The sequence below is a fragment of the Rhinoderma darwinii genome, chromosome 2, assembly GCF_050947455.1.
Source record: "Rhinoderma darwinii isolate aRhiDar2 chromosome 2, aRhiDar2.hap1, whole genome shotgun sequence".
Taxonomy (NCBI): domain Eukaryota; kingdom Metazoa; phylum Chordata; class Amphibia; order Anura; family Rhinodermatidae; genus Rhinoderma; species Rhinoderma darwinii.
Window position 1 is genome coordinate 235,447,280 of NC_134688.1, and position 23,777 is coordinate 235,471,056.

The 23,777-nt window shown below is 40.6% G+C and overlaps 1 protein-coding gene across 9 annotated transcripts in view; it reads left to right on the forward strand.

Moving 5' to 3' along the window:
- The window catches only part of SCML2 (Scm polycomb group protein like 2), a 91,562-nt gene extending 75,869 nt beyond the window's left edge, over positions 1-15,693 (forward strand). For 6 of the 9 annotated variants that reach the window (XM_075852960.1, XM_075852961.1, XM_075852964.1 and 3 more), the window contains 7 exons: positions 113-236; positions 1,103-1,306; positions 1,556-1,738; positions 3,830-3,940; positions 8,852-9,136; positions 10,161-10,324; positions 14,659-15,693. In XM_075852960.1, coding sequence (XP_075709075.1) covers positions 113-236; positions 1,103-1,306; positions 1,556-1,738; positions 3,830-3,940; positions 8,852-9,136; positions 10,161-10,324; positions 14,659-14,784 — 1,197 coding nt within the window. In that variant the 3' untranslated portion in view covers positions 14,785-15,693. Of the gene's footprint in view, positions 1-112; positions 237-1,102; positions 1,307-1,555; positions 1,739-3,829; positions 3,941-8,851; positions 9,137-10,160; positions 10,325-10,384; positions 10,501-14,658 lie in introns of all 9 variants that reach the window. The other 3 variants (XR_012881444.1, XM_075852958.1, XM_075852962.1) reach the window with 3 other exon arrangements.
- Positions 15,694-23,777: the final 8,084 nt, after the last annotated feature.

The window sequence follows — 23,777 nt, forward strand, 5'->3', positions numbered from 1 at the left end:
TTTGTTTAATTAAATGTCTGCAATTTTCACCGTCATTTATCTTCTAGTTCTAAATAAGTTACAAAGTGTGGCACTGCTAATGCTGCAAACTTTTTTGCCTCCATCTTTCCAGAAAGAGATCCTGCCGTTACATGCTACCCTCCCAACAGCCAACCCTGATGGAGACCTCAGTACATCTCAGATTATAAAAGAGGCTGTTGGTATCACAATTTCTTCCATGGCTGTGATTTCTACAGGTATCGTCTCTGAGCCGTATCTCAGAAAGTTAGATTTGTATTATCAAGAAAATGCGTTCTGCACATGTATTTGTGCCTGAGGATTTACATCCTATTGTGCTTGTCCGTATACCAATGTAGCATTTTTTTTGTTGAATGGTTTCTTTTTTGCACTGTGATAACTCAGCAGGTTTACATGCAGTCCTAGACTATAAAAAAAAATTCATAATATCACAATGTGTTGTGTTAAAGGGTTATTCCCATCTTATCAAGTAATGGTAGATCACTAGGATATGTCATAACTTTATGATTGGTGGTGGTCGTACCTCTATGACCCCCACCGATCCTTAGAATAAAGGGGTGGCAGTGCTGATTTAGTGCTGCATCCTCTTGTAAGTATTCCCTGCTTAGCGGCACTCCCGGCCATGCAGGGAACTTGCACAAGGCCATGATGCAGTTCCCTCCACAATGGGTGGATGGGGCTTGGTGGGCAGAGGAGGCGTGACTAAACCGCAGTTCTAAAGCAGCGCTGCAGCACCTTTCTTCCTTAGGATTGGTGGGATCTCAGAGGTCAGATCCCCATGGATCATGAAGTGATGACATGTCCTAGCGATATGCCATCGCTTTATAAGATGGGAATATCCTTTTAAATTACTAACTCAACTTTGCTGCATCAGTAAACTCAGCCCTGCTACATCAGCAAATGAAGATGTCTTAAATCCATAAGTAAGGAATGTAAAGATGAATGACTGGTTAGATATAGTTACAATCACTGTATGTATAACTTTGTCCATGTTCTCCCTCTGCTCTATGAATAGTCACTCCATGTCTGCATAGACAATGTGACTGCAGACATGTTACAATGAAATAAATTTGCTTATATTTAGTTTGCGTTTACGTCAACAAACATGGCAACTGTGGCCCTCATCTGGATAAGAAGAAAGTACTACAACTGCCAGATCATTTTGGGCCGGGTCCAGTGAACATAGTATTGCAGCTGGCAGTACAAGCCTGTGTGGACTGTGCCCATCTCTCTAAAGTAGTGTTTGGCTTCCTGAAGTCGGGTCATCATGGGGGAGAAGTTATAACGGGTATGTGTAACTTGTTCCCGGCGTCTCCCAGTATGTTCCATACAGCCAAATATTTCACTACAATCATAGGCTTCCAATCAGATCCCCATTCCCATCTTAGAAAACTTTAAATGGCCAATCAATTGAATGAATATTCTGTATTTAACAGAAAGCTCATCTCTGTAAAATGTTAGCTATTTTTCTAGTTCAGTTTTTAATCTCCAAAGTTGGTTTGCACTTTTGACTACCCTGCTTTATTTATTTCCACAGCTTCTTTTGATGGTGAGATGCACTCTGTTCATCTGCCATCAGTCAACAGTGCATCATTTGTATTACGCTTCTTAGAAAAATTATGCCACAGTCTGCAGTGTGATAATCTGTTCAGTAGCCAACCATTCAGCCCATACATGGGGGGAGCACAGAGCCCAGCAGACTACGACCGAACCAAAACCGGTAAGCATCCCATATTTATTTTTTTTACACTGGTTGGTTGGGTGGGATATTTTATTTATATGGCAAGAAGCAGTTATCATAGTGTGATAACATTAGTGCACTATTTATTTCTATATTCTAATCCAATGACCATTCTAGCGTTTTTGTTTGCTATCAAGACACACATCAGGAAGGAGCATACCTATTTACTACTATACAATTTTCCCCATGGAATTTTCCCAATTAGAATACAAAAGTGAAGTAAGCATTAGGATCATGGAATTTACCACGAACAACTGAAAACACTATTAAAACGGGTATGATCTGTGTTCTGCTTTTTGTAAGCTGTGACTAGAGTTCATCTACAATGTCTACAGGGAGTCTGAAATCCACATCCTGCCACATTTTTTGCCCTTTAATGTTGCGAATGTAAAATAATGTTCTTGGTACTTACCAATGACCTTGTATTTTTAAGGAGCATTTTAATCAGTAATCACCATATGCACTCCAAAAGCATTTATAAGCAGGGCTGGGTACGGTTTACTACACAGACGTCATCCCCCCATAATTTACCACATAGGCAGCTCCATATGATTAACAAAATACCGAAGAACAACAATGAGCCATAATTCCAATTCATATAAAAAGTAAATATTTTATTAACATGTATCACAAATACAATTTAAAACATTACATAGGAACAAGACCCTAGTGTAAAATAGTGGAGCAAATAGTTAACCCTTATCAGGTAATATACACAGGTGCAGGGGCTATATATAAATGATTTGCATATACAGGGTATAAGCCCCAAAAAGGGGAAAAGAATCCTATTATAAGTCCAATACCTATTCGTATAATTACATAAGTGAAGAGTAAAGGCGATAGGAAAAATAGGATCACATAATACTATTTCAAGGAATCATTCACAATTAGCAGCCTTACCCATGACAGCAATGTAAGAAGATCGTTGGTATTTACTCCTTCACATGAACCCCAACGCGCGTTTCGCTACAGTTGCTTCCTCAGGGGGAATGTGTGTGTGTATGTCCTCCTACAAGCAGCCCTTAAATAGTTTAGAGAACGTCCCTCATGCCGTCAATTGCGGCGCATCTCAAATGCCACGGCCGGAAGCGAGGCCAGCCCCACTTCCGGTTCCAGGCACGGCAGCGCATCCCCGGACACCCGATGCGTACGGGAGTTTCGGGCATGCGCAATGGGCCTATGGAAGCGGAGAGGGCAGAACGTCGCCGCCACGGGCCGCACAGACATGCGCACTTGACAGCAGGAGGGACTCCAGTCTCTTAAGTGGAAAAGTGTCTTCCAATGCTGTTACGTTAATATTATATACAACCGCTATCTCCTATTTACGTGTAATTAGACATTCATAACCAAACAGGGGAATTTATATTTCAATATAGGTAAAAAAATATTGATTATATACACTACTTTAGAAACCTTAATAGCATAAGCATTTTAATCAGTGTATAAATATAACATTAGGGATGATTATAGGATTAAAGGGAATCTGTCAGCAGGTTTGAGGCCACAATACTGATGACAGGGTGACATAGTGGAGGGGAAGGGCATCTTAAACGTACCTTTTTTTTTCTCAAACATGCAAGTTGCATGACCGAGAAACCGACGTTTAATTCCCCCAGAGCGGTTGTCACAAGTGCCACTCTCTGCTCAGAGTGACGGCTCTAGGGGTTAATCACGATTCCGCTACTGCCGTCAGTCAGAGCCGAGGAGCGGGGTTTGCAGCATTCAGTGCAGGAGAATTTGCACATTAAGTGCCCTCAGGGGAACTTGCGAACAGCGGATCGGCAGAGCTTTGAGACCTCAAAATAGCTGACTGGTTCCCTTTAAGTACACGTACTGCACCAATAATGGATGCTTGTCTTTTTTTGCAAGTAATGTTAGGAGTTGCTTATAATACTGTAATTATAATGAAACTATTTGGCCCAGGGAACTAGCTGGACAGATAGGTTGAGAAGAAATACCCCACAATAAACATTTATGGAAAAATGTAATACAAATAAATACAGATTGCATAAAAGTAAAAAAATAATTAAATAATAAATGACATCACTTTATCTTTACTCTTTTTTTAAGCAAAAGAAGAAATGTCAGAAAGGAACAACAAGAGAATTCTACAGGAGTCTCCCCCATACACAGCTCCGCTTTCTCCAAAGTTACCAAGGGCAGAAGCTCACCCATCAGAAGGTAGCGTCCCAGGGTTGTAAATGTATAATTCTTGATTCCTCACTGTGCGTTAAGCCAGAATAAAATATATATAAATTAATAAAGTAAATGAATATTGGTTTAATAAATAATCTGATCGGTATGATAAACTATTGGGTGAAGTCCTTAACCCCTTAATGAACGCCGATACGCATTTTCACGGCGGTCATTAAGGGGCCGAATTCTAGGCCGCCGCCGCCTTTTCACGGCGGCCTAATTTAAGTCCTGCATTGGTGTCCCGTGCAGGCTGAAGCGGGTGCTCGGCTGGCTGATGACAGCCGGGCTGCTGCTCCAATGGTAGTGATTGAAGTTTCCTTCGATAATTTTTATTTTACATGAAATATTATTATTATTAAAAAGTGTACACAGAAAAAAACGATTTTATTTAGTAAGTGTAAAAAAGAAATAAAAAAAGAAATAAAAACTACACCTATATGGCATCGCCGTAATAGTAATGAACCAAAATAAGTTAGCATATTTTTCAAACCGAAAGGTGGATGCCGTAAAAAAAACATGCAAAATTGCTATATCTTTCTATTTCTCTCCCCTCCCAAAAAAAAAACCAAAAAACAACCCATGATGTTAGCAATGAAGTCCTGCAAAAACTCAAGCTCTCATATGACGACATTGTTGGAAAACTAAAAAGGTTATGGCTCCTGGAAAGCAGCGATGCAAAATAAAATCATTTTAGTTCAAACGTTTTTTGTTTTTTTATTCTACTAAAGTAGTTAAACAAAAAAAACTATATATATTTGGTATCGTCGTAATCTTACCGACCCATGGGATAAAGGTAGCATGATATTTACGCCACATGGTCAACGAGGTAAATTTAAAATGCATAGTACCATGGCTAAGTTGCTGGTTTTTTATATCCCCCCCCCCCCCCCCCCAAAAAAAAGGTATGCTTAATAAAAGAAATTCTATATACCCCAAAACGGTGCCATTGAAAAATACAACTCATCCCGCATAAAAATAAGTCCTCATGCAGCCATGTCAACCGGACAAAATAAAAAAGTTATGTCTCTTTGAATGTGACGATGGAAAAACTATAAAAATTGCTTGGTTATTAAGGCCCAGAATGCAAGCAAGGGGAAGGGGTTAATCACTGTCCACTGAAACTTGTCGTTGCTACAGAAACGCGACTGCATGAACAGTGTTGAATATCCATAAGTCAATAACCACTAGACACCTGAGAACGAAGGCAGAAGCTGATTTTAACCCCCTTCCTTTTTTGCCATATACACACAGAGCTAAATGAAGGCTGTGTATATAAAGATGGAAGTGTTGGTTTTGTTTCCTATATTACGCTACGTAGTTACATGATGAATAATGTGATCACCTGGCATCCTTATTTATATCCGACCTTCTCAGACTTTCTATGGTTATTAACCCTTTCCCCACCAATGACTCTAGCGCAGGCTAGATCACGGTTAGAGCCACGGTCTTGGTCTTGTGTTAAAGCCAAGAATCTCTAGCTGCAATCTAGCAAGAGCGGGGAGACAACGGGAATGTGTGGTCCTTCTCCTGTCCATGTATACCCTTAGATGACCCAAGGAGAAGGGACAGCATGAACTTTTGTTCATGTTATCACCCCCCCCCCCCCTTCTCAATCAGAGTATATTCGCGCTCTAATTGTCACATTTAGGTAGTGAAATGATGAGCCGGTCATTCAACTAATCATCTCTCAGTGCCTAATTGGGTCCTTTTATTGACGCCACAACCCGGATGATTATCAGCATCCAGATCGCGGCATCAAGTAGGGCCCTGTTCCCATCACGTTTTGAGTCCACGTTTGGTGTATGCGTTTAATGTACACCAACGTAGACCAAAGAGTATTTTATCCTTCCATCTGTTTTTTTATGTATACAGTAAATGTATAGGCATACATTAGTTACTAATAAAGTATACATTTTTAATGTTAGTGAACCCTTTGGTGCTAACAGAGACGGATGGGTCAGGGGATCGGTCAGAGAGAAGGTTTAAAATGTAGTTTTATTCTGTTATTCTACAACAAAGGAATTAAAAACGTATACGTTTGATGTATGCAAACTTAAAGGCTTACGTCAACCTTTGACTATATTGTAAAAAAAAAAAGCCTCAATGTCACGTATACTGTTTCTTTAGAGGATATGATAGCGTGGTAGACTACACTATTCTGTCCTAAATCCCCCCCCCCCCCAACAAGAAAAAAAACAGTCAAATTATAGTATATTCTTTTGGACTGCGATTTAGCCATTAATGTCTATGGATACACAGAGGAATAAATTTGAATACCGTTTCTTTCCATATTTAAATGTGTATTGTCGGCTTAGAGCAGAAACGTGATGTAATCAGGGCCTAAGGCTTCGTTCACATCTGCATCGGGCTTCTGTTCATGGGCTCCGTCAGACCTTTCCATCAAGGGAACCCATGAATGGAAACCATAGCTTACAATGGTAATTCTTCCGTTGCTAATGGTTTCTGTTCCGTAAGGAGTCAGTTTTTTTTTGCGGATTCAATAGCTTAGTCGACTACGCTATTGATTCTGCCGAAAAAACGGTGTCCGTAATTACGGACGAATTCAACAGTCGTGTGCACAGGGCCTTACGGATCACTTCTACGGAACGGACACCCATCTGTAAAAATACAGAAAGGTGTCCGTAGCCCATTGAAATGAATGGGTCCGTAATTAAGGATGAAAAATACGGTCGTGTGCATGGTGTCTTACATGTATGTGGACATTGATGTAAACAGCATGTTAAGAAAACTCCAAAAGTTAGCTGCAAATACCCTTGCATACAATATATTAATAATATTATTATTAATATGATGAAGTAAATGAAAATATAAGGGTCAGTACACACGGCGGATTTTGCGAGGCGGGTCCCGCCGCAAAATCTGCCGCAGAATTATTCCTGCCGTCGGCAGGAATATTCCTCCTCCCATTGACTTCAATGAGAGGTTTGGGCGAAATCAGCCCGAAGATCAGGCAGGACGCTGGCTTTTTCCCGCCAGCTGAGAAAATCAGCTAGCGGGAGAAAGAAGCGTTTAACGCCCATTGAAATTAATGCAAGGAGGATCCCGCTGCAAAAATTCTGCCATTTTGACAGGGCCTAAGGCTATGTTCACACGGAGGAATTTTTTGGGCAGAATCCATCGCGGCAAAATTCAGCCTCCCATTCATTTTAATGGGAGGCGGAGTGAGAGGCTGACGTTTCTTTTTCCTGCTAGCTGATTTTTTCAGCTAGCAGACAAAAGAAGCGCCCTGCCCGATCTTCGGGCGGATTCCGCCCAAACCTCCCATTACAGTGAATGGAAGTAGGAATCTTCCTGCAAACGGCAAAAATAATTCTGCGGTGGATTTTGCGGCGGGACTTGCCAAGCAAAATCTGCCGTGTAGACATAGCCTTAAAGTCCCAGTTTTGATCACCACCATCATGTGAAGCCGGTTGTCACTTTTCAGGAGAGTGAAGGGGACTGTAATAATTCGTGGCTCTTGATTTTGAAAGCTCAATGCTGATATGTTTTCATAGTGACGTCAGTGGTTTGCTGGGGGATGATGGGGAAACATGGTCTCTTTGCATCTATCTATGTATAGATTACTGTTAATAAAAGGGAATAGCCGCTTTAGATAATCCATTTTTGTTCAAAGTGTCCCCCACCCCACGATAATGATGGGTCCTCCAGAGTGAGAGACGCTCTTTGTAACCACCCTCTGCTCTGGCTCAATGATGATTGTCCTGAGCAGGGATACCACCTCCTCTATAACCCAGAGATGCTCAATATGGTATTTGAAAATCTGTTTTTAAGACCAAAATACTTTACTTTTTGAATGTATCATTAAAAAATTTAAAAGTTTGCTAAAAGCACTAAGAACTCTGTGTATGAAGGGGTTGAATAAAATATACTCTCAAGTTGTCTGGTTTATAAAACCTATTTTAAAATGATCAATTAGTGTGAAGAAGGGGGGGTGACCCCTTTATTAACTTAAAGGGGTTTTTCCATCTTGGACATTTATGGCATATCCACAGGATATGCCATAAAAGTCCAATAGATGTGCATCCCACCTCTGGGACCCGCACCTCTCTCTAGAACCGGGCCCCCTAAACCCTGTTCTGGCTTACTCTGATCCGCTGCTTCCCGACCACTTCCAGGTTAGGTTGTCGGGAGTTATGGAAACTGGTGAGTGCTTGCTAAGCTACTCTGTTTCCGTAACTCCCATAGAAGTGAATGGGAGCTACTGAAACAGTGTAGCACGGTGAGCTCGGTTGTTTCCGTAACTCCTGACCACCTAAGCAGGAAGTGGCCGGGGAGGCAGCGGAGCCGAGTAAGCTAGAACGGGGTTTCGGGGGCCCCGTTCTAGAGATAGGTGCGGGTCCCAGAGACGGGATCCGCATCTATCAGACTTTTATGGCATATCATGTGGATATGCCATAAATGTCCAAGATGGGAAAAACCCTTTAAGCATGACGTTCTCATTGATACCACAGTGTTCCCTGCAATGAGTCTTTGTTTCTGCAGGACTGACCGAGGTTCTCCAGCCGGTTACAAAGCAAACAACCTCTTTAATCGTTTGCTGTACATTTTTATGCCACTCGTGGATAGTTATTTACAGTGTAACAATAGTCTAAGACTGTCCATTCCCCACAATTTTCCAATCTGCCTTCTGTTTCTTTAGTTTGACAAGCATTTCTAATTGTCTCATCAGTGGGAAAAGTTACCTGTAGCAAAGACATGTGGGAGAAATTCCGATACAATGTGCTTGGTAGAATGTGGTGCCAAACACTTCATAAAAGCCAGCCTTTGTAGTCCGCTCTTCTTGCATAAGTCACCTGTTTTGGAAAGTTTATTTTTAGTCTAATATTGTATGCCGTAAATCAGTTCTAGTAATGCCATTTCTTCACTCCCCAACAGCTGAAACCTTGCCACTGCAAGAAAATGAAACTCCAAAAGATCACAGATATTCTGAGGAATCCATAGATTCAGCGCTAAATGCAGTCAATCCACCCAATTCTTCACCCCGTACCACAGCCGAGTACCGTTCAGCAGGCAACACGCCAGCATTTTACAGGGCCTCTCTTCAGCCTATGACTCCTACCTCAAACACCACTCCTTTGGTGCGTAGATCATCCTCAAGCTCCGCAGGAAACAGCTGCTACTATGAAACTGGCAGAAACCGGATGCACAGGAGGATTGAAGGTAAAAATCATGCATTACATGACAGCACGTGGCTCTCTTCTGTTATCTTGGCATTTAACAGAGGATTCTAGCTATTTGTAATACTTATATCTCAGAGAAGTCTAAGCAAATTGTACATATGACGTTTCCTTCTGGTAGTGTCACAGAAACATTAGTTTTGTAAAATGTCTTTTAATGGCATATCCCTTTTAAGCCATTGTTAAAACTTAAAGCGATGGTCCAGTCCCCGTGACTCATTAAAGTGATTCATTAATGCGTCGCTCCAAGTTGACAGTGTATTTGCATTTAACTTCAGAGGACATCCTTCCCACCTCCCCATGGGCCATATGGGATAGCAGTAGTTTAACTCAACTCCAAGACTGTCATGGCAGCTTATCCTAGATGTCAACAGTTTTCCTTTGTAAGGCGAGCAGTCAGAGGCTGGTGATGTTACTCACTTTCGTCGGGCCACCGGCTCCAGTCTGCAGTGCCAGGGAGGAAGAAGAGCAGCAGGTCACAAGAACCTGACACTTTATTCGTTTTTGTTTTTTTAAATGTTAGTATTTTTTGTTTGTTTTTTTTAATAATTATTAATGCCCTATTATATATAGGGCAACAGGACAAGAATTTGGAATTGATGGATTAGTATCTGTTTCTTTAATGACTCTTCCTAGGGGTAAAATTGTGTTGTTTTTTTGTCTTGCACCTGTTTACGTCTAAGCTTAGCTGCAGTACAGATTAGAGAGGCTTGTGTTAATGGAGTGAAAACCACAGGTCTCTTGTAGATGTTGCCTCTTCCTGTCTCATGACGCTTTAGTAATTACCAGTAGCTACGTGAGTGGGAACTGAAGACATACAAGTTGTTCTGGGAAGGGTAATAAAGGTCGCACAATAGAGTAATACATAAATATGCTGCTTGTAGATTGGACCCTAACTTGCACTACATCATTTATGCATTATTTTGTAACTGCAGCTTTATTCCATTCATTGCATGGAGGTTAAGAGATATGCAAAATGACTAAAGTTTAAACATAAATCTTTTTAGTAGCAAGTTCCACTACAGGGCCTGACCTTAACTCTTCTGAGCGTGAATCCTCAAGAACACAAAGTAAAGATCCAGCTTCCTGGTCCGTGGATGATGTCATGCGCTTTGTAAAGGAAGCAGATCCCCAAACATTGGCACCGCATGCTGAACTCTTTCGGAAACATGTAAGAGAACTACTAGTAGTATACATAGTATCCAATGTAATGTTGTTTTGTCTTTCTTAGGGAAAGTCCTGTATACATTTTAAAGCTGACTTGTGATGAATGTAGGAGGGAGAAAACACCAGCTTTCCACCAAGTAACGGGTGGGTTTTTTAGCACCGTTCTGTCACAGCCTTATGGTAGGTACAAAGCATTCCACCAGCAAGGGATTTTTTTTTTTAGATTGAGACTTTGGAGTTTCTTAGGCTGAGTTCATCCAACGCAGATTTTTGCAGCGGATTCTACTCTTTGCAATGTAATGTTGAGATCAGCGACAAATATTTAGTTTTTCTCAGTAAGGATGTAAAGGCCACAATGTTTGCAGTTGAGGCTTGTGTTTTCTGCTGTTCTAAAATGCTTTCCGCTAAGTCTCTGTTAACATTAGCATCATTGCTTCTGTTCATCCAGTAACCCCCTGCAGCAATCTCTACACAGATTCGCTATTATACATGTAAAACATTATTATTTTTTTTAATAATAATGATCGAGAACACTAATCAGCATCAACAGCACATAATTGTCTTTAGTTCTGGACTTCAGACTCCGCTCAGATTTAGATTGCTCTGTTTCTATTCAAAAATATTGCAACAAATAGCCACTGTGTGAGAAAGACACAACAGTGTACTAGTAAAGTTACTAACTTATTATTATTACAATGATTAAGCCTTCTTTACGTAAAGATATAGTATCCATTTAAGGCTTAAAGGGGTTTTCCCATGAGGGACATTTATGACATTTCCACAGGTTATGTCATAAATGTCAGATAGATGCGGGTCCCACGTTCCGGACCCACACCTATCTCTAGAAGCGGGCCCCTAAACCCCATTCTTGCTTTTTGTGCTCACGCTGCCTCCCAGCCACTCACTGATTACATGGTCGGGAGTTATGGAAACAGCGTAACTCACTGAGCTATGCGGTTTCCGTAACTCCCATAGAACTGAATAGTAGTTACGGAAACAACGTAGCTCGCATGCTACGCTATTCCTGTATCTGCCATTCACTACTATTGGAGTTACAGAAACAGCGTAGCTCAGTGAGTTATGCTGTTTCCATAACTCCTGACCATGTAATCAGTAAGTGGCCGTGAGCCCGCGAGAGCATAAAAAGATGGGGTTTAGGGGACCCCATTCTAAAGATAGGTACGGGTCCGAGATTTGCAACCCACATCTATCTGACATTTGACATATCATGTGAATGTGTCATGAATGTCCCTCATGGGCAAACCCCTTTAAATCCCTAAAAACTCAACCAGATTTATTCGAATTCATAGTAGAAGAGAGGGAAAAAAAGGAAATAGATCCTTATTTTTTCCTAAGGACCCAAGGTTCTGGCTCCACCTCCAGCTGAAGAAACCATACTAGCAAGAATAGCCTACACTGGCTCCTCTGAGTATTTAGGATACAAAAGAGCCTAGATGAGAGATTTCTAAAATGTTCAAAAAATATCCAAATGTCATTCAGAAAGCATGTCCGTGTGTCTGAATCCAGATAATAATTCCTATATTCTCTCTAGGGAGTGGCTGTTGTAATATAATGTGAATAATCTCCCATTCCCAGAATACAGGCGCCATAAATTGCACCTGTATTCTGCTGACAACATTGAGAAAGGCCTGGTAAATGTACTTCTATCCTGGCTGTTGTCCTCTACTGGAATCATTCCTGTTCATAAAATAAATTGTTATATTTATCTATATAAAATTCATGTAAGTCTTGGTCACTTTCTTAATATCATCGGCTTAAAATGAAGCACCAATTCTGTTGCCCTTCACTAGTTGATGGAGTACATAACTCTGTTCTGCAGCCATCTGTCTAAGCAGGTGGTCAGTCTGGTCTGTTGATGCACTAATGTGTTGGCTATGACCAAATCCACTACTTGTCACTCACGTTCTTTACCTCCATATCCACTTGGACTGGGGCAGACAGCAGAGAATTGCTGGTATTCTATAGATGGAGGTCTAAAAGAAAAAATAAAGATATTAACAGTATGTTGCAATGCCTTTGGCTCTTTGAGCCAGAGCAGAGAGCTACTGTAAGGAGAGACTCCCGCTATGGCACACTTGACACCACCATGTGTCACCACCGTGTGTTACATGGTTGGTCATTTATTCATTTTATTATGCGCAGTGTATTACTGCATTAGAACTTCAGCAGGAAATATGCAACCGCTTTTAGTCCACCCTGGAGATCGCAGAGAAGTCGGACCTGTGGCCATCAGGAGATCACTAGGCAGCTTCAATTTGCCCAGTTGAGACAACCCCATTAAGTCGGCTGTCTATCAACCCTGTTATGTAGGGATAAAAGTGGGTTTTCCAAAAGGGTCTATCCATTGTATTGCTTTTGCTTGTCATGTTACATTTGTAGGTATAGACCGTGCAGAATATGTAATGAAGATACACCTTTACAGTATTGTATCAATAAGATGCTCTTATAAAGATCAGCTCGTAAGGGTAACTAAGACTCGGGGAATCCACTAGCTGGTCACGAGCCCCGAAAAGGGGCTACCTATAAATTCTTCAGCTACACCGCATTCCAAATTATTATGCAAATGTTATTTTTCGCTGATTTTCCTAAATAGTCGATGCAAATGACAGTCAGTATAATCTTCTAGCCATCAACCGTTGGAGTATAATGCAAATTTTATTGAACAAATCTCCTAATGATAACAGATTTTTTTTTTTTTTAGAAGTAAAAAACTCAAAATGCACTGTTTCAATTTATTATGCACAACAGAGATGAAAATATTTGAAAGGTTGTAAAGAGAACTAAAATGGTAATTTGTTGAATTTTCAGCATCAGGAGGTCATATTTACAGAAATCAAAAGCTCTTTCAATAAGAAAAAAACTTAGCAGGCCAAGTTACATGTTAACATAGGACCTCTTCTTTGATATCACCTTCACAATTCTCGCATCCAGTGAATTTGTGAGTATTTGGACAGTTTCTGCTTGAATATCTTTGCAGGATGTCAGAATAACCTCCCAGAGCTTCTGTTTTGATGTGAACTGCCTCCCACCCTCATAGATATTTTGCTTGAGGATGCTCCAAAGGTTCTCAATAGGCACCATGAGTTTCTCTCCTTTTATGCCCATAGCAGCCAATGACACAGAGGTATTCTTTGCAGCATGAGATGGTGCATTGTCATGCATAAAGATAATTTTGCTACGGAAGGCACGGTTCTTCTTTTTGTACCACAGAAGAAAGTGGTCAGTCATAAACTCTACGTACTTTGCAGAGGTCATTTTTACATCGTCAGGGACCCTAAAGGGGCGTACCAGCTCTCTCCCCATGATTCCAGCCCAAAACATGACTCCGCCACCTCCTTGCTGACGTCGCAGACTTGTTGGGACATGGTGGCCTTTCACCAACCAACCACTACTCCATCCATCTGGACCATCCAGGGTTGCACGGCACTCATCAGTAAACAAAACGGTTTGAAAATGAGTCTTCATGTATTTCTGAGCCCACTGCAACTGTTTCTGCTTGTGAGCATTGTTTAGGGGTGGCCGAATAATAGCTTTATGCACACTTGCAAATCTCTGGAGGATCCTACACCTTGAGGTTTGCGGGACTCCAGAGGCACCAGCGGCTTCAAATACCTTTTTGCTGCTTTGCAATGGCATTTTAGCATCTGCTCTCCTAATCCTATTAATTTGTCTGGCAGAAACCTTCCTCATTATGCCTTTATCTGAACTAACCCGTCTGTGCTCTGAATCAGCCACAAATCTTTTCACAGTACGATGATCACGCTTAAGTTTTCTTGAAATATCCAATGTTTTCATACCTTGTCCAAGGTATTGCACTATTTCATGCTTTTCGGCAGCAGAGAGATCCTTTTTCTTTCCCATATTGCTTGAAACCTGTGGCCTGCTTAATAATGTGGAGCGTCCTTCTTAAGTAGTTTTCCTTTGATTGGGCACACCTGGCAAACTAATTATCACAGGTGTCTGAGATTGATTACAATGATCCAAAGAGCCCTAAGACACAATACCATCCATGAGTTTCATTGAAAAACTTATAATTAAATGTTTATGACACTTAAATCCAATGTGCATGATAATTTGGAACACGGTGTGTATATTCTCCTCTTTCTGCTTCACATGAGATGGGGGGCTGCTTACTATTAGCATATAGCACACACCTTTTTTCTGCTCTTCATTTGGCATTTCGGGCAACCGTTTAGAGAGTGTAAATGCAATGGTATATCTTTACCAGGACAGTATAATTTATGTGTTGTACTGAAGATCTAAGCATTTCTAAATGACAGTGAATTAATTCTGTAGACGTTGTTCTTCTCCCCTCAGGAAATTGATGGACCTGCTTTTTTGTTACTTCGGAGTGAGATGATAATGAAATATATGGGACTGAAACTTGGCCCAGCCTTGAAACTATGTTATCATATTGAAAGACTCAAACAAGGGAAGTATTAAGAGCATGGGCACAAGTGACATTATTGGATTTACCTCAGCGCTGACTCTACCTGTTGATTTCTTCTGCGCAGGAGCTTGCAGTGGCGATTATATACCTCCTCTGTAAAATATTGCAGACACTAAATATGTAAAGTATTTTTCGGTAAACCTCAGTATTCCTTGTTGATTATCACTACCGTGGGGCTTGTAGATGGCAAACAAGTGATCGCTCTGAGTTTATGCATAGAAATCCATAAAACGATTCGCCATGCTCCTTTTTTTTAGTTTTTTTAACCAAAATGGTAACTCCGAAAGCAGTTTCCATTGCAGAGAGGGAAAGCTGACAGCAGTGGAGTTATAACATTGGGGCAGTGCTTGACTTTGTGGCAGATCTATAGCGACATTTGCAGTTCTCCATAACAGTATATTTTGACTGATCTTTCCTTTCAGGATCAAAAGCTTGAACTACCTTAGTCTCGTAGTGATGCATGCATACTGACTTACAAAGCTGGCAATGTGCGTAATCTTACTTATTCTCACTATTTTGGTGGCAGGATTTTTTTTCTTTTCTATTTCTGGGGCACACTTTTTGTGCTTATTGCCAGTGACCTTTAATTTGTTATCCTGTCAGATGTCCATAGAACTCGTGAAGGAAACTTTCTTTTATTCCCTTTTGGAGTATATCTGGTCACAGCTGTTATGTTTGGCTGGTATACTGACGCATATTATCAATTTGGTTTATGATTGAGACACTACAGGCCATTAGGAATGATAAACTGACTTCATAGGTTGCCATAAGAAAGGACTTTCACCTGATAGCTATTAATTGTACAAGATTAAAACAACATGGCTGCTTTCTTACAAAATCAGCGCCACATTAGTCCACAGGTTGTGTGACGGTATTGCAGCTCAGCCCCATTCACTTCAATAGAGCTGAGCTACAATACCCATACACAACCCATGGTCAGGTATGGTGCTGTTTTTGGAAGAAAGCAGCCATGTTCTTCTAATTCTGGACAACCACCCCACAGTGTGATCTGTAGATCTATATAGATTAATCCTGTGGACAAATTAGGTAGCGATCTGTCCATTTGGTAAGCATCCTAAGCAGCGAGTTTACCACCTTTAGTGGTGGGTACTATAATTTAGTTTTTCACCATTTTTTTTCCCTTTTAATATTGCCAAAACATAATGAATGTCGATAAAAGAAACAATCATAAAATATACTTTTCTGAATTCAACTGCTCGCATTGCACAGGTATTTTTCATGTAAATGTGTAATAAAATATGGTGAATACGGTTAAAGTTGGAGGCAGGTATGCAACAGCAGACTTAATCTGCCTGTATCCAAACTGTCCATCTTCTAGCGTAGAGTAGCGGTCCTGATCGGACATGGGGTTAGTCGCTAGTCATCGCTTTTTCCTGTCAAATACAGCAGTGCTTCTGGTACAGAATAAAATCTTATAGCAACTTCTTTCCAGAAAATAAATGGAAGAACATCTCTTTGCTGAGCATCACCGTGTTGGAGCGCTGCAATCCGGCCCATGTATTACATTTACACCCTTTTCAGTATTAAAGTAGCATTACTTCACAGTATCCTAAGCTTATGATTTATGGGAAAAAAATGTCAGAATTGACCTCTCCAGGCCATCTACAGCTTCTTTTTTTTTCATTAACCGCTTCATGTCTGACATTATACAGGTTATAAAGGATAAGTTGTATTCTGCTGGGCTATTGTGGAGGAGTTGAACTAGCCCCGCTCTATTATCAAATACTTTGTGTTGATAATCGGAGGGATTTCAATAATAGATACACTTATTAGGCAATTGCTATAATTTCCTAATAACGTAAGTGTATGAAACCTGAAGCAGAGTGGACAAGCTTATCCATTCTAACCCCACTAGTGCAATGCAGACCTGTCGGAATTTGTCAGTATGATGTCCCCAGGTCATTCAGCAACCATAGACTGTAGACAAATGGAACCGGTCACTCATCCTGCCCTACTCCTCAAAAAACAAACAAAAGCGTTCTAGAATAGCCCCTCTACTGCCTGGAGACGTCATCGATTAAGGTTACAGGCTCGAAGCTTCCAGCTTCTGTGCTCCTGTGTCATAGAGATACGGTGTAGATCCAAATCACCATTCATATCAATATCCATGTTCTGGTTCCATTAGTAGTTGATATGTGGACACGGATCCACACAGTGATCCCATGAACTGACCGTACTCAGGGCAAGAACTGTCATTTGCGCACTAGAGCAGGGGAGCTGCAAGATTCGATAAATGAGCAGCAAATGTGCAATGATCTTCTATGTAATTCTTTAAATTGAGCGCTCATAGTGTAGCAGCCTTGTTCTGTTTAAACCGGAAACGTATTGTTACATAACTATAGTTCATTTAATGTGGGAGAATTACATGTCGTTTTTTTATTTTGTCCGGAAGGCAGAATATGTTTAATTCTACATATTTTCCATGTATAGTGGGGTTTTCCTAATGTTCAGCCATTATAGGATGTTTCCTTTCTTCTATGTAATGTTTATGGGGCCGCTGAAAAACATGTTTCTTAACCGATTTCATAACCAATTAGCTTTGGGATAGTTCTAGTGTAAGCAATAATCCGTACAGTCGACATATCCCAGATATACTGTACATTTTTGTACTTTAAAGCGTTCAGCTTGAAGATCTGTTTGTGGTAGAGTATTTCCTGTTCTATGCAATACGCCAAGGTTTCCAGTGTGTATACAAGATGTATATATTGTGCTTTGTGTTTTTATGCATAGTGGCGTCTCATCTCTTAAGCCATATGGCTAGTAATCGGCTATATGTAAGGGAGAATGCAGCGACACCATCTAGCTGTGAGCGCCATGGATTTTGTGTTACTGCCAATAGTTTTATAGATCAGGGAAAGTAATGTGCACTGCATTTCAACAGAACAATGAATGTATGTAATAGTGCAGCTAGGGACAGGACTGTTTCTTACAGGAATCTGCAGAGTTAACATGAATTTGTATTGATTTTCATACTGCATTTTGTATATGTACATACAAGGCATATAATGTATATGTAAAAAGAAAGTTAATGTGTATTTTCTACAGCAGCTTGCGAGGGAAGGCTTACTTCGGTTATTTCTCAGGTTCCAGCAGATGTCTATTGTAATGTTCTTTACTCTCTTTACAGACTAGATTGCATAAATCCATTGTCAATTATGTTGTTTTTTATTAAGCAATTTAATTTAAATTCATGTTTGTAAGAATTTACTGTGGATGTTGCATTCTTGTCTTTTTTTTTTTTCCTCTTCCAAAATGAACATGAGGGCACTTGTACAATAAGGGAGTTGTAAAAATAAAACTTACTGAGACCATACATGACATCCCTCCTGGAGCTGCCAATGTAATACAATGCACTGCTGATGGGTTTCACAGACAAATAGGAATGACGATCAAAGCCAGTTCTGATGGCCATTATTGGAGATGACTAAAGTACTGTTCGTGACCTACCTAACTAATGTGAAAAAAGGGACCCACACATGGACTGTGACATTCCCATGTTGTAAGTTTGCAAAAGTCAATGGGCAAACATATAGCATAAATCTGCACATATTTGATCATAACGTATATTGTAATTATACAATAAGTATATGTAAATACACAAGGGTTAGTTCACACCTATACGTCATTACTTTCTCTTCCTTCTGTTCTATGCTACAAAGAGGCTTAGGGGATCAAATGCCTGTTTTTTTTAATGACGGATGTTTTTTTGTATTGGGGTAACTTATTCATGTGGGGGGGGGGGGGGAAGGATCTGGCATGTTGGAATTGAACATACTTGATCTTTTTTTCCTGAGGAAAAAAAAGCTGCTGCCGGTGGTGTCTGCAGCGAATTACTCTCCTTCCCATGCATGTTTATAGGGGCACCAGAAGAGAGATATATTTGTGTATGGCTGACTTACATCAAGACCTCCCCTTTCTCTAAAAATAGCTGCAATCCGTTGATTTGCCAAGATTCTGGCTCCTGAAACCCTTGCAACTAACTGCTATTGCTGCAGAAAGTTTTATATGACCACTTAATATTAGGACAGGCCAGGTCTGCCAAAGCAGGAGCCGCTCTCAGCACCTCTACGATCTGGCTTAGGGCGGATTTACATGAACGTGATTTACGTCTGTGCAACCCGCGTGATTTTCACGCGGGTCGCACGGACCTATACAAGTCTATGGGGCAGTGCAGACTGTCCGTGAGTTTTGTGCAGCGTGAGTCCGCTGCGTAAAACTCACGACATGTTCTATATTTCGGCGTTTTTCGCGCATCATGCACCCATTGAAGTCAATGGGTGCGTGAAAATCACGCGCACCACACGGAAGCACTTCCGTGGGACGCGCGTTATTCCCGCAACAGCAGTAAAAGAATGAATGTAAACAGAAAAGCACCACGTGCTTTTCTGTTTACAAACATCCAAACGGAGTGTCATAATGATGGTGGCTGCGTGAAAAGCACGCAGCCGCGCATCCGTATGAACATGACACACGAAGCTGTCACGCACCTGCCACGCGCGCAAAACGCAGCGTTTTTTGCACGCGCAAAACGCACACTTTCGTGTAAATCCGCCCTTATAGAGGGTCCTTTGACTTCCATATGTCCTAATGGACAAGTATCGTCTTAAAGAGGCTCTGTCACCAGATTATAAGTGCCCTATCTCCTACATAATCTGATCGGCGCTGTAATGTAGATAACAGTGGTTTTTATTTTGAGAAACGATCAGTTTTGAGCAGGTTAGGAACAATTTTAGATTTATGCTAATTAGTTTCTTAATAGACAACTGGGCGGTTTTAACTTTTTACCAAGTGGGCGTTGTACAGAGGAGTGTATGACTCTGACCAATCAGTGACCAGTCAGCCAATCAGTGACCAATCAGCATCATACGCTTCTCATTGTTCCAGCCCAGCTTCTTTCACAGCACAATCACACTGTGCTGTGGATCATGCTGGGCTGGAAGAATGAGAAGTGTATGAGGCTGATTAGTCACTGATTGGTCAGCGTCATACACTCCTCTGTACAACACCCAGTTGGTAAAAAGTAAAAACACGCCCAGTTGTCTTTTAAGAAACTAATTAGCATAAATCGAAAATTGTTCCTAAGTTGCTCAAAAATTATTGTTTTTCAAAATAAAAACCACTGCTGTTATCTACATTACAGCGCCGATCAGACTATGTTAGGAGATGGGGCATTTATAATCTGGTGAAGGAGCCTCTTTAATAAGAAAAACCCCTGTAAGATCTTAGTGACCACGGCTGTGTTGTTTTCTGAGAGCTACATAAAGAGGTTACAGTTGTGTGTCCTCAGCTGTAAGTGCAGATGTCCTAATATGAGAAACGTCACAGGTGCCCAGTCTACTGCACCTTGATTTTTTGAACCTGAACTTCCCCTTTAACAGAGTGCCTTTGTGTTGCAGAACTTCAGTATCACAGTCTTTCTGACTAAAACTTCTATGTGCTCACTTGCATTTATGGTTCTGTCGATTTTCTGTAAAATATTTTGTTTTGTGTTTTTCTTTGTTAAAATAAGAGAAAATAGTTAAGACAGAAAATTAAAAGAAGCCGGTCACCAAGACCGTTTCCTTTTGAGGGTAGGTCACCTGATGATGCCCTATTGAAGCTGAAGTAGCAGACACAATTGCACTCATTAAATGCCACCCCCTTCATGTTTCATACGACTGAGAAAGCACTGCAGAATGGCTGCGAGGGATTACAGAGAGGAATCATTTATTTCACACAATTGATCAGCGTGGCTGTAAAGTGGGCTCAGTTGTCCCTTCTGGTTGAGTGGTATGCAAGTGTGTACACAGCCTTAATCTAAAGAGTGCAAGAGGATTTCAATTGACATTTCACCAGTGGATACTGGAAAATTATATTATATTAAAAGTATAAAATGTATCAATTTTCTTTGCCTTTAATGAAACTTGTCAGTAAAGGCCGATAACCCAGTTTTATCTGTAAGAAATGTGCACACTGCCTGTCCTGTTTTTTTAGGCACCACATGCGCTGCTTTAATGGCTTGACCGATCATTCAAAATAAGCCTATGTTTAGCCACATTCCTTCTCATAGTGCCAAATAAAGTCAGCATTGTAATAGGATTTATTTTAATTAAGATACATTATATCAGTATTGCTACTCCTAGAACCATCACTTGGAGTCCATGCACAAGTCTTTTATGCTATTCAGGTGGTGGTTGTCTTATGTTTAACCTCATTTGATTTGGATGTACTTATCTTTGTTTAATAAATTGGTTTTCTATTTTATAATTTTTTTTTAAAATAAAATGTACTATGTAAAAGCTGAATGCTTCTATTCTGAGAATCTTGTGATAAATGGCAGTTTTGGAAATGTGTTTTTTTTTAAAAATGGTAACTACATTCATCATACCTTTTCTAAATGAGCTTATTTAAAAAAAAATAAAAAAAAAAATAGTATGAATCCTGCACTGCCTGCAACATATACTTTGAATTCTTAGCTGGTGCTCTTTTTGAGTAAAGCTTTTTGGACAAGATCAACCACAAACAACTCCTATTGTTAAAATTCAGCATAATGCAATGTTTTGCGGTAAAAAAATAAAATAATGTAAAGTATTTGATATCCTTGGGTGCCAAAGATGTGCCTCCACTGATATCCGACAAAAATAATTTCTCAATTTTAGACCTCAGAAGATATTACTCGCGCTTACTTGGCTTCTGGGTCCTAAAATATAGAATTCCAAATTACTTTAATTCTTTCTCTCTCTTGTTCATTTTGTAGCTGAAGAGCAATTCTACAGTTGGATTAGACATTCAAGAGATCCACCATCAAATACCGATTTATGTGGTTTCATTTATTAATGGTGACAAGTATTCTCTTTTTGTGAAAATGAATTAGAGATTCTCATCACTCTTATTAATTCACACGACAGGTAAAAACTGGCTGTGTGCCGGACGTTTTTTTTAAACGGCCGTCGCACGGACGTTTTCAGAACGTTGTTGTTTTATGGCTGTATTCAAATGTCCGTTAACTGCCTGTGAATACTGGTCGTCAAAAAATAGGACGTCCTAATTTTGGCCATATTCATGGCCCCTATAGAACTCAATGGATCAGTTTTTACTGGCCGTTTTTCAGGAATCAATCATTGTGACGGCCGTTAAAAAACGAACCTGGCCCTCACAAGAGGACTCCCCGGGCACAGCGCTACTTTAAGCGCTGAGCCCGGGGAAGTCCTTGAGGTCACTGTCCATATATGGACAGTGATGTCAGGGCTTTCAACTATAGAGTCCCCGGCCAGAGCATCGCAAGCTCCCTGGCTGGGGACTCCTATCTTGGGAAAGCCCTTGACGTCTCTGTGCATATATGGACAGTGACGTTAGGAGCTTTTTTGATGTGGGAATCCCTGGCCAGAGCGTTGCCGACGCTCTGGTTGTGGATTCTACTCCTAAAGGGAGCCACAATAGTGCTGACTACAGAGGGGGTGTAGTGCTATCTTCGGGGGGGGGGGGGGTGGCACTGTCTACATGGGCACTATCTAGAGGCGACACTGTGGGCTATCTATGTGGGCACTAACACTTTGTACAGTGGGCACTGTGGCACTAAATGTGGGTACCATCTACAGGGACATTGCTGCACTATCTACATGGGCACTGTGGTGTTTTCAGGGGGATTGGACAAAAAAAACCTGACAAATGAAATCCATCCGTCGTTTGTTTTGTTTTTTAACGCCAATGAAAAACTGATGACAAATGGCCATTAAAAATCAGACAGACGGACTTGAAGTGGAGAAAAATTTGGAGACACACTGATGCAAAACGGCCATGAAAGATGGTTGATCAGTTTTTAATGGCTATTTTTTTCACTGTCGTGTGAATGTAGCTGAAGAGCTTATGTCAAATTCTAGTTTCCTTCACAAAGGAACTTTATGATAAAAGTTGATGGCAGGATGACCAGAAGAAGAAAAAGGCAAATAAAATTGCTGTGTATTGGGGAGTAGGACTTGCTGTTAGTACTGTTTGAAAAAGAAAAGGAGATCCTGCTGTGATTGGCAGAAGTGGGGACACATTGTGAACACTGAGAAGTGGGGTGAGCCAGGTTGAATCTTCCCACGCAAACCTGATGAACGAAAATAATATATTTAGAGTGCAAGCAAAAAGATGTAAAAAAAAAACAAAACGTTGCAATGCGTATGCGGAACCTACCTTATTTGTTTTCTTTCACTAAGGCTGTGTTGACACCTGCGTCAGGGCTGCGTTCCGTCTGAGCGTTCCGTCGGAACGGAGCCCAGACTGATACAAAGGGAAACCATAGATTTCCGTTTCCATCACCTTTTATTTCAATGGTGACCGATCCGGTGCAAATGGTTTCCATTTGTCTCCGTTGTGCAGGGGTTCCGTCGTTTTGACGGAATGAATAGCATAGTCGACTACAGTATTCATTCCGTCAAAACTACGGAAACCATTTGTATCGGATCCGTCACCATTGAAATCAATGGTGATGGAAACAGAAACCTCTGGTTTCCACTTGTGTCAGGGCTCCGTTTCGACGGAACGGAGCCCTGACGCAGATGTGAACGCAGCCTTACTCCGTTTGGCCATTTATTTTATTCAGAGTGTGGTACAGAAAACCTCCCCATGTTGAAAATTACAAAATATTTTATAAAGGGCAAAATTGTTCTTTCTAATAGAGAATAACTGAGGAGTAGGAAGGAACTGATATAATGTGTGTTTAGATTGTTACAACATTTTACAGGAATCTGTCACCGCTCATCCACTGCATACACCAAATATATTTTTGTTTCTCTTTTGCGTAGTTAACGTGGTTGAAAAATGGACACCTGTAATTTTCCCCATTTATTTTTTTTTTTTTTCCTATACCATTGATGTATGGTTTCTGCACAGATTTTGGTGAACCATATAAGCAATACCATGTTCTGCTGCCCTGCACTAAAGCTTTATATACTTTTTGTCTCTTGAACAAGTCTGGTAACATAACACAAGCACAAGACTG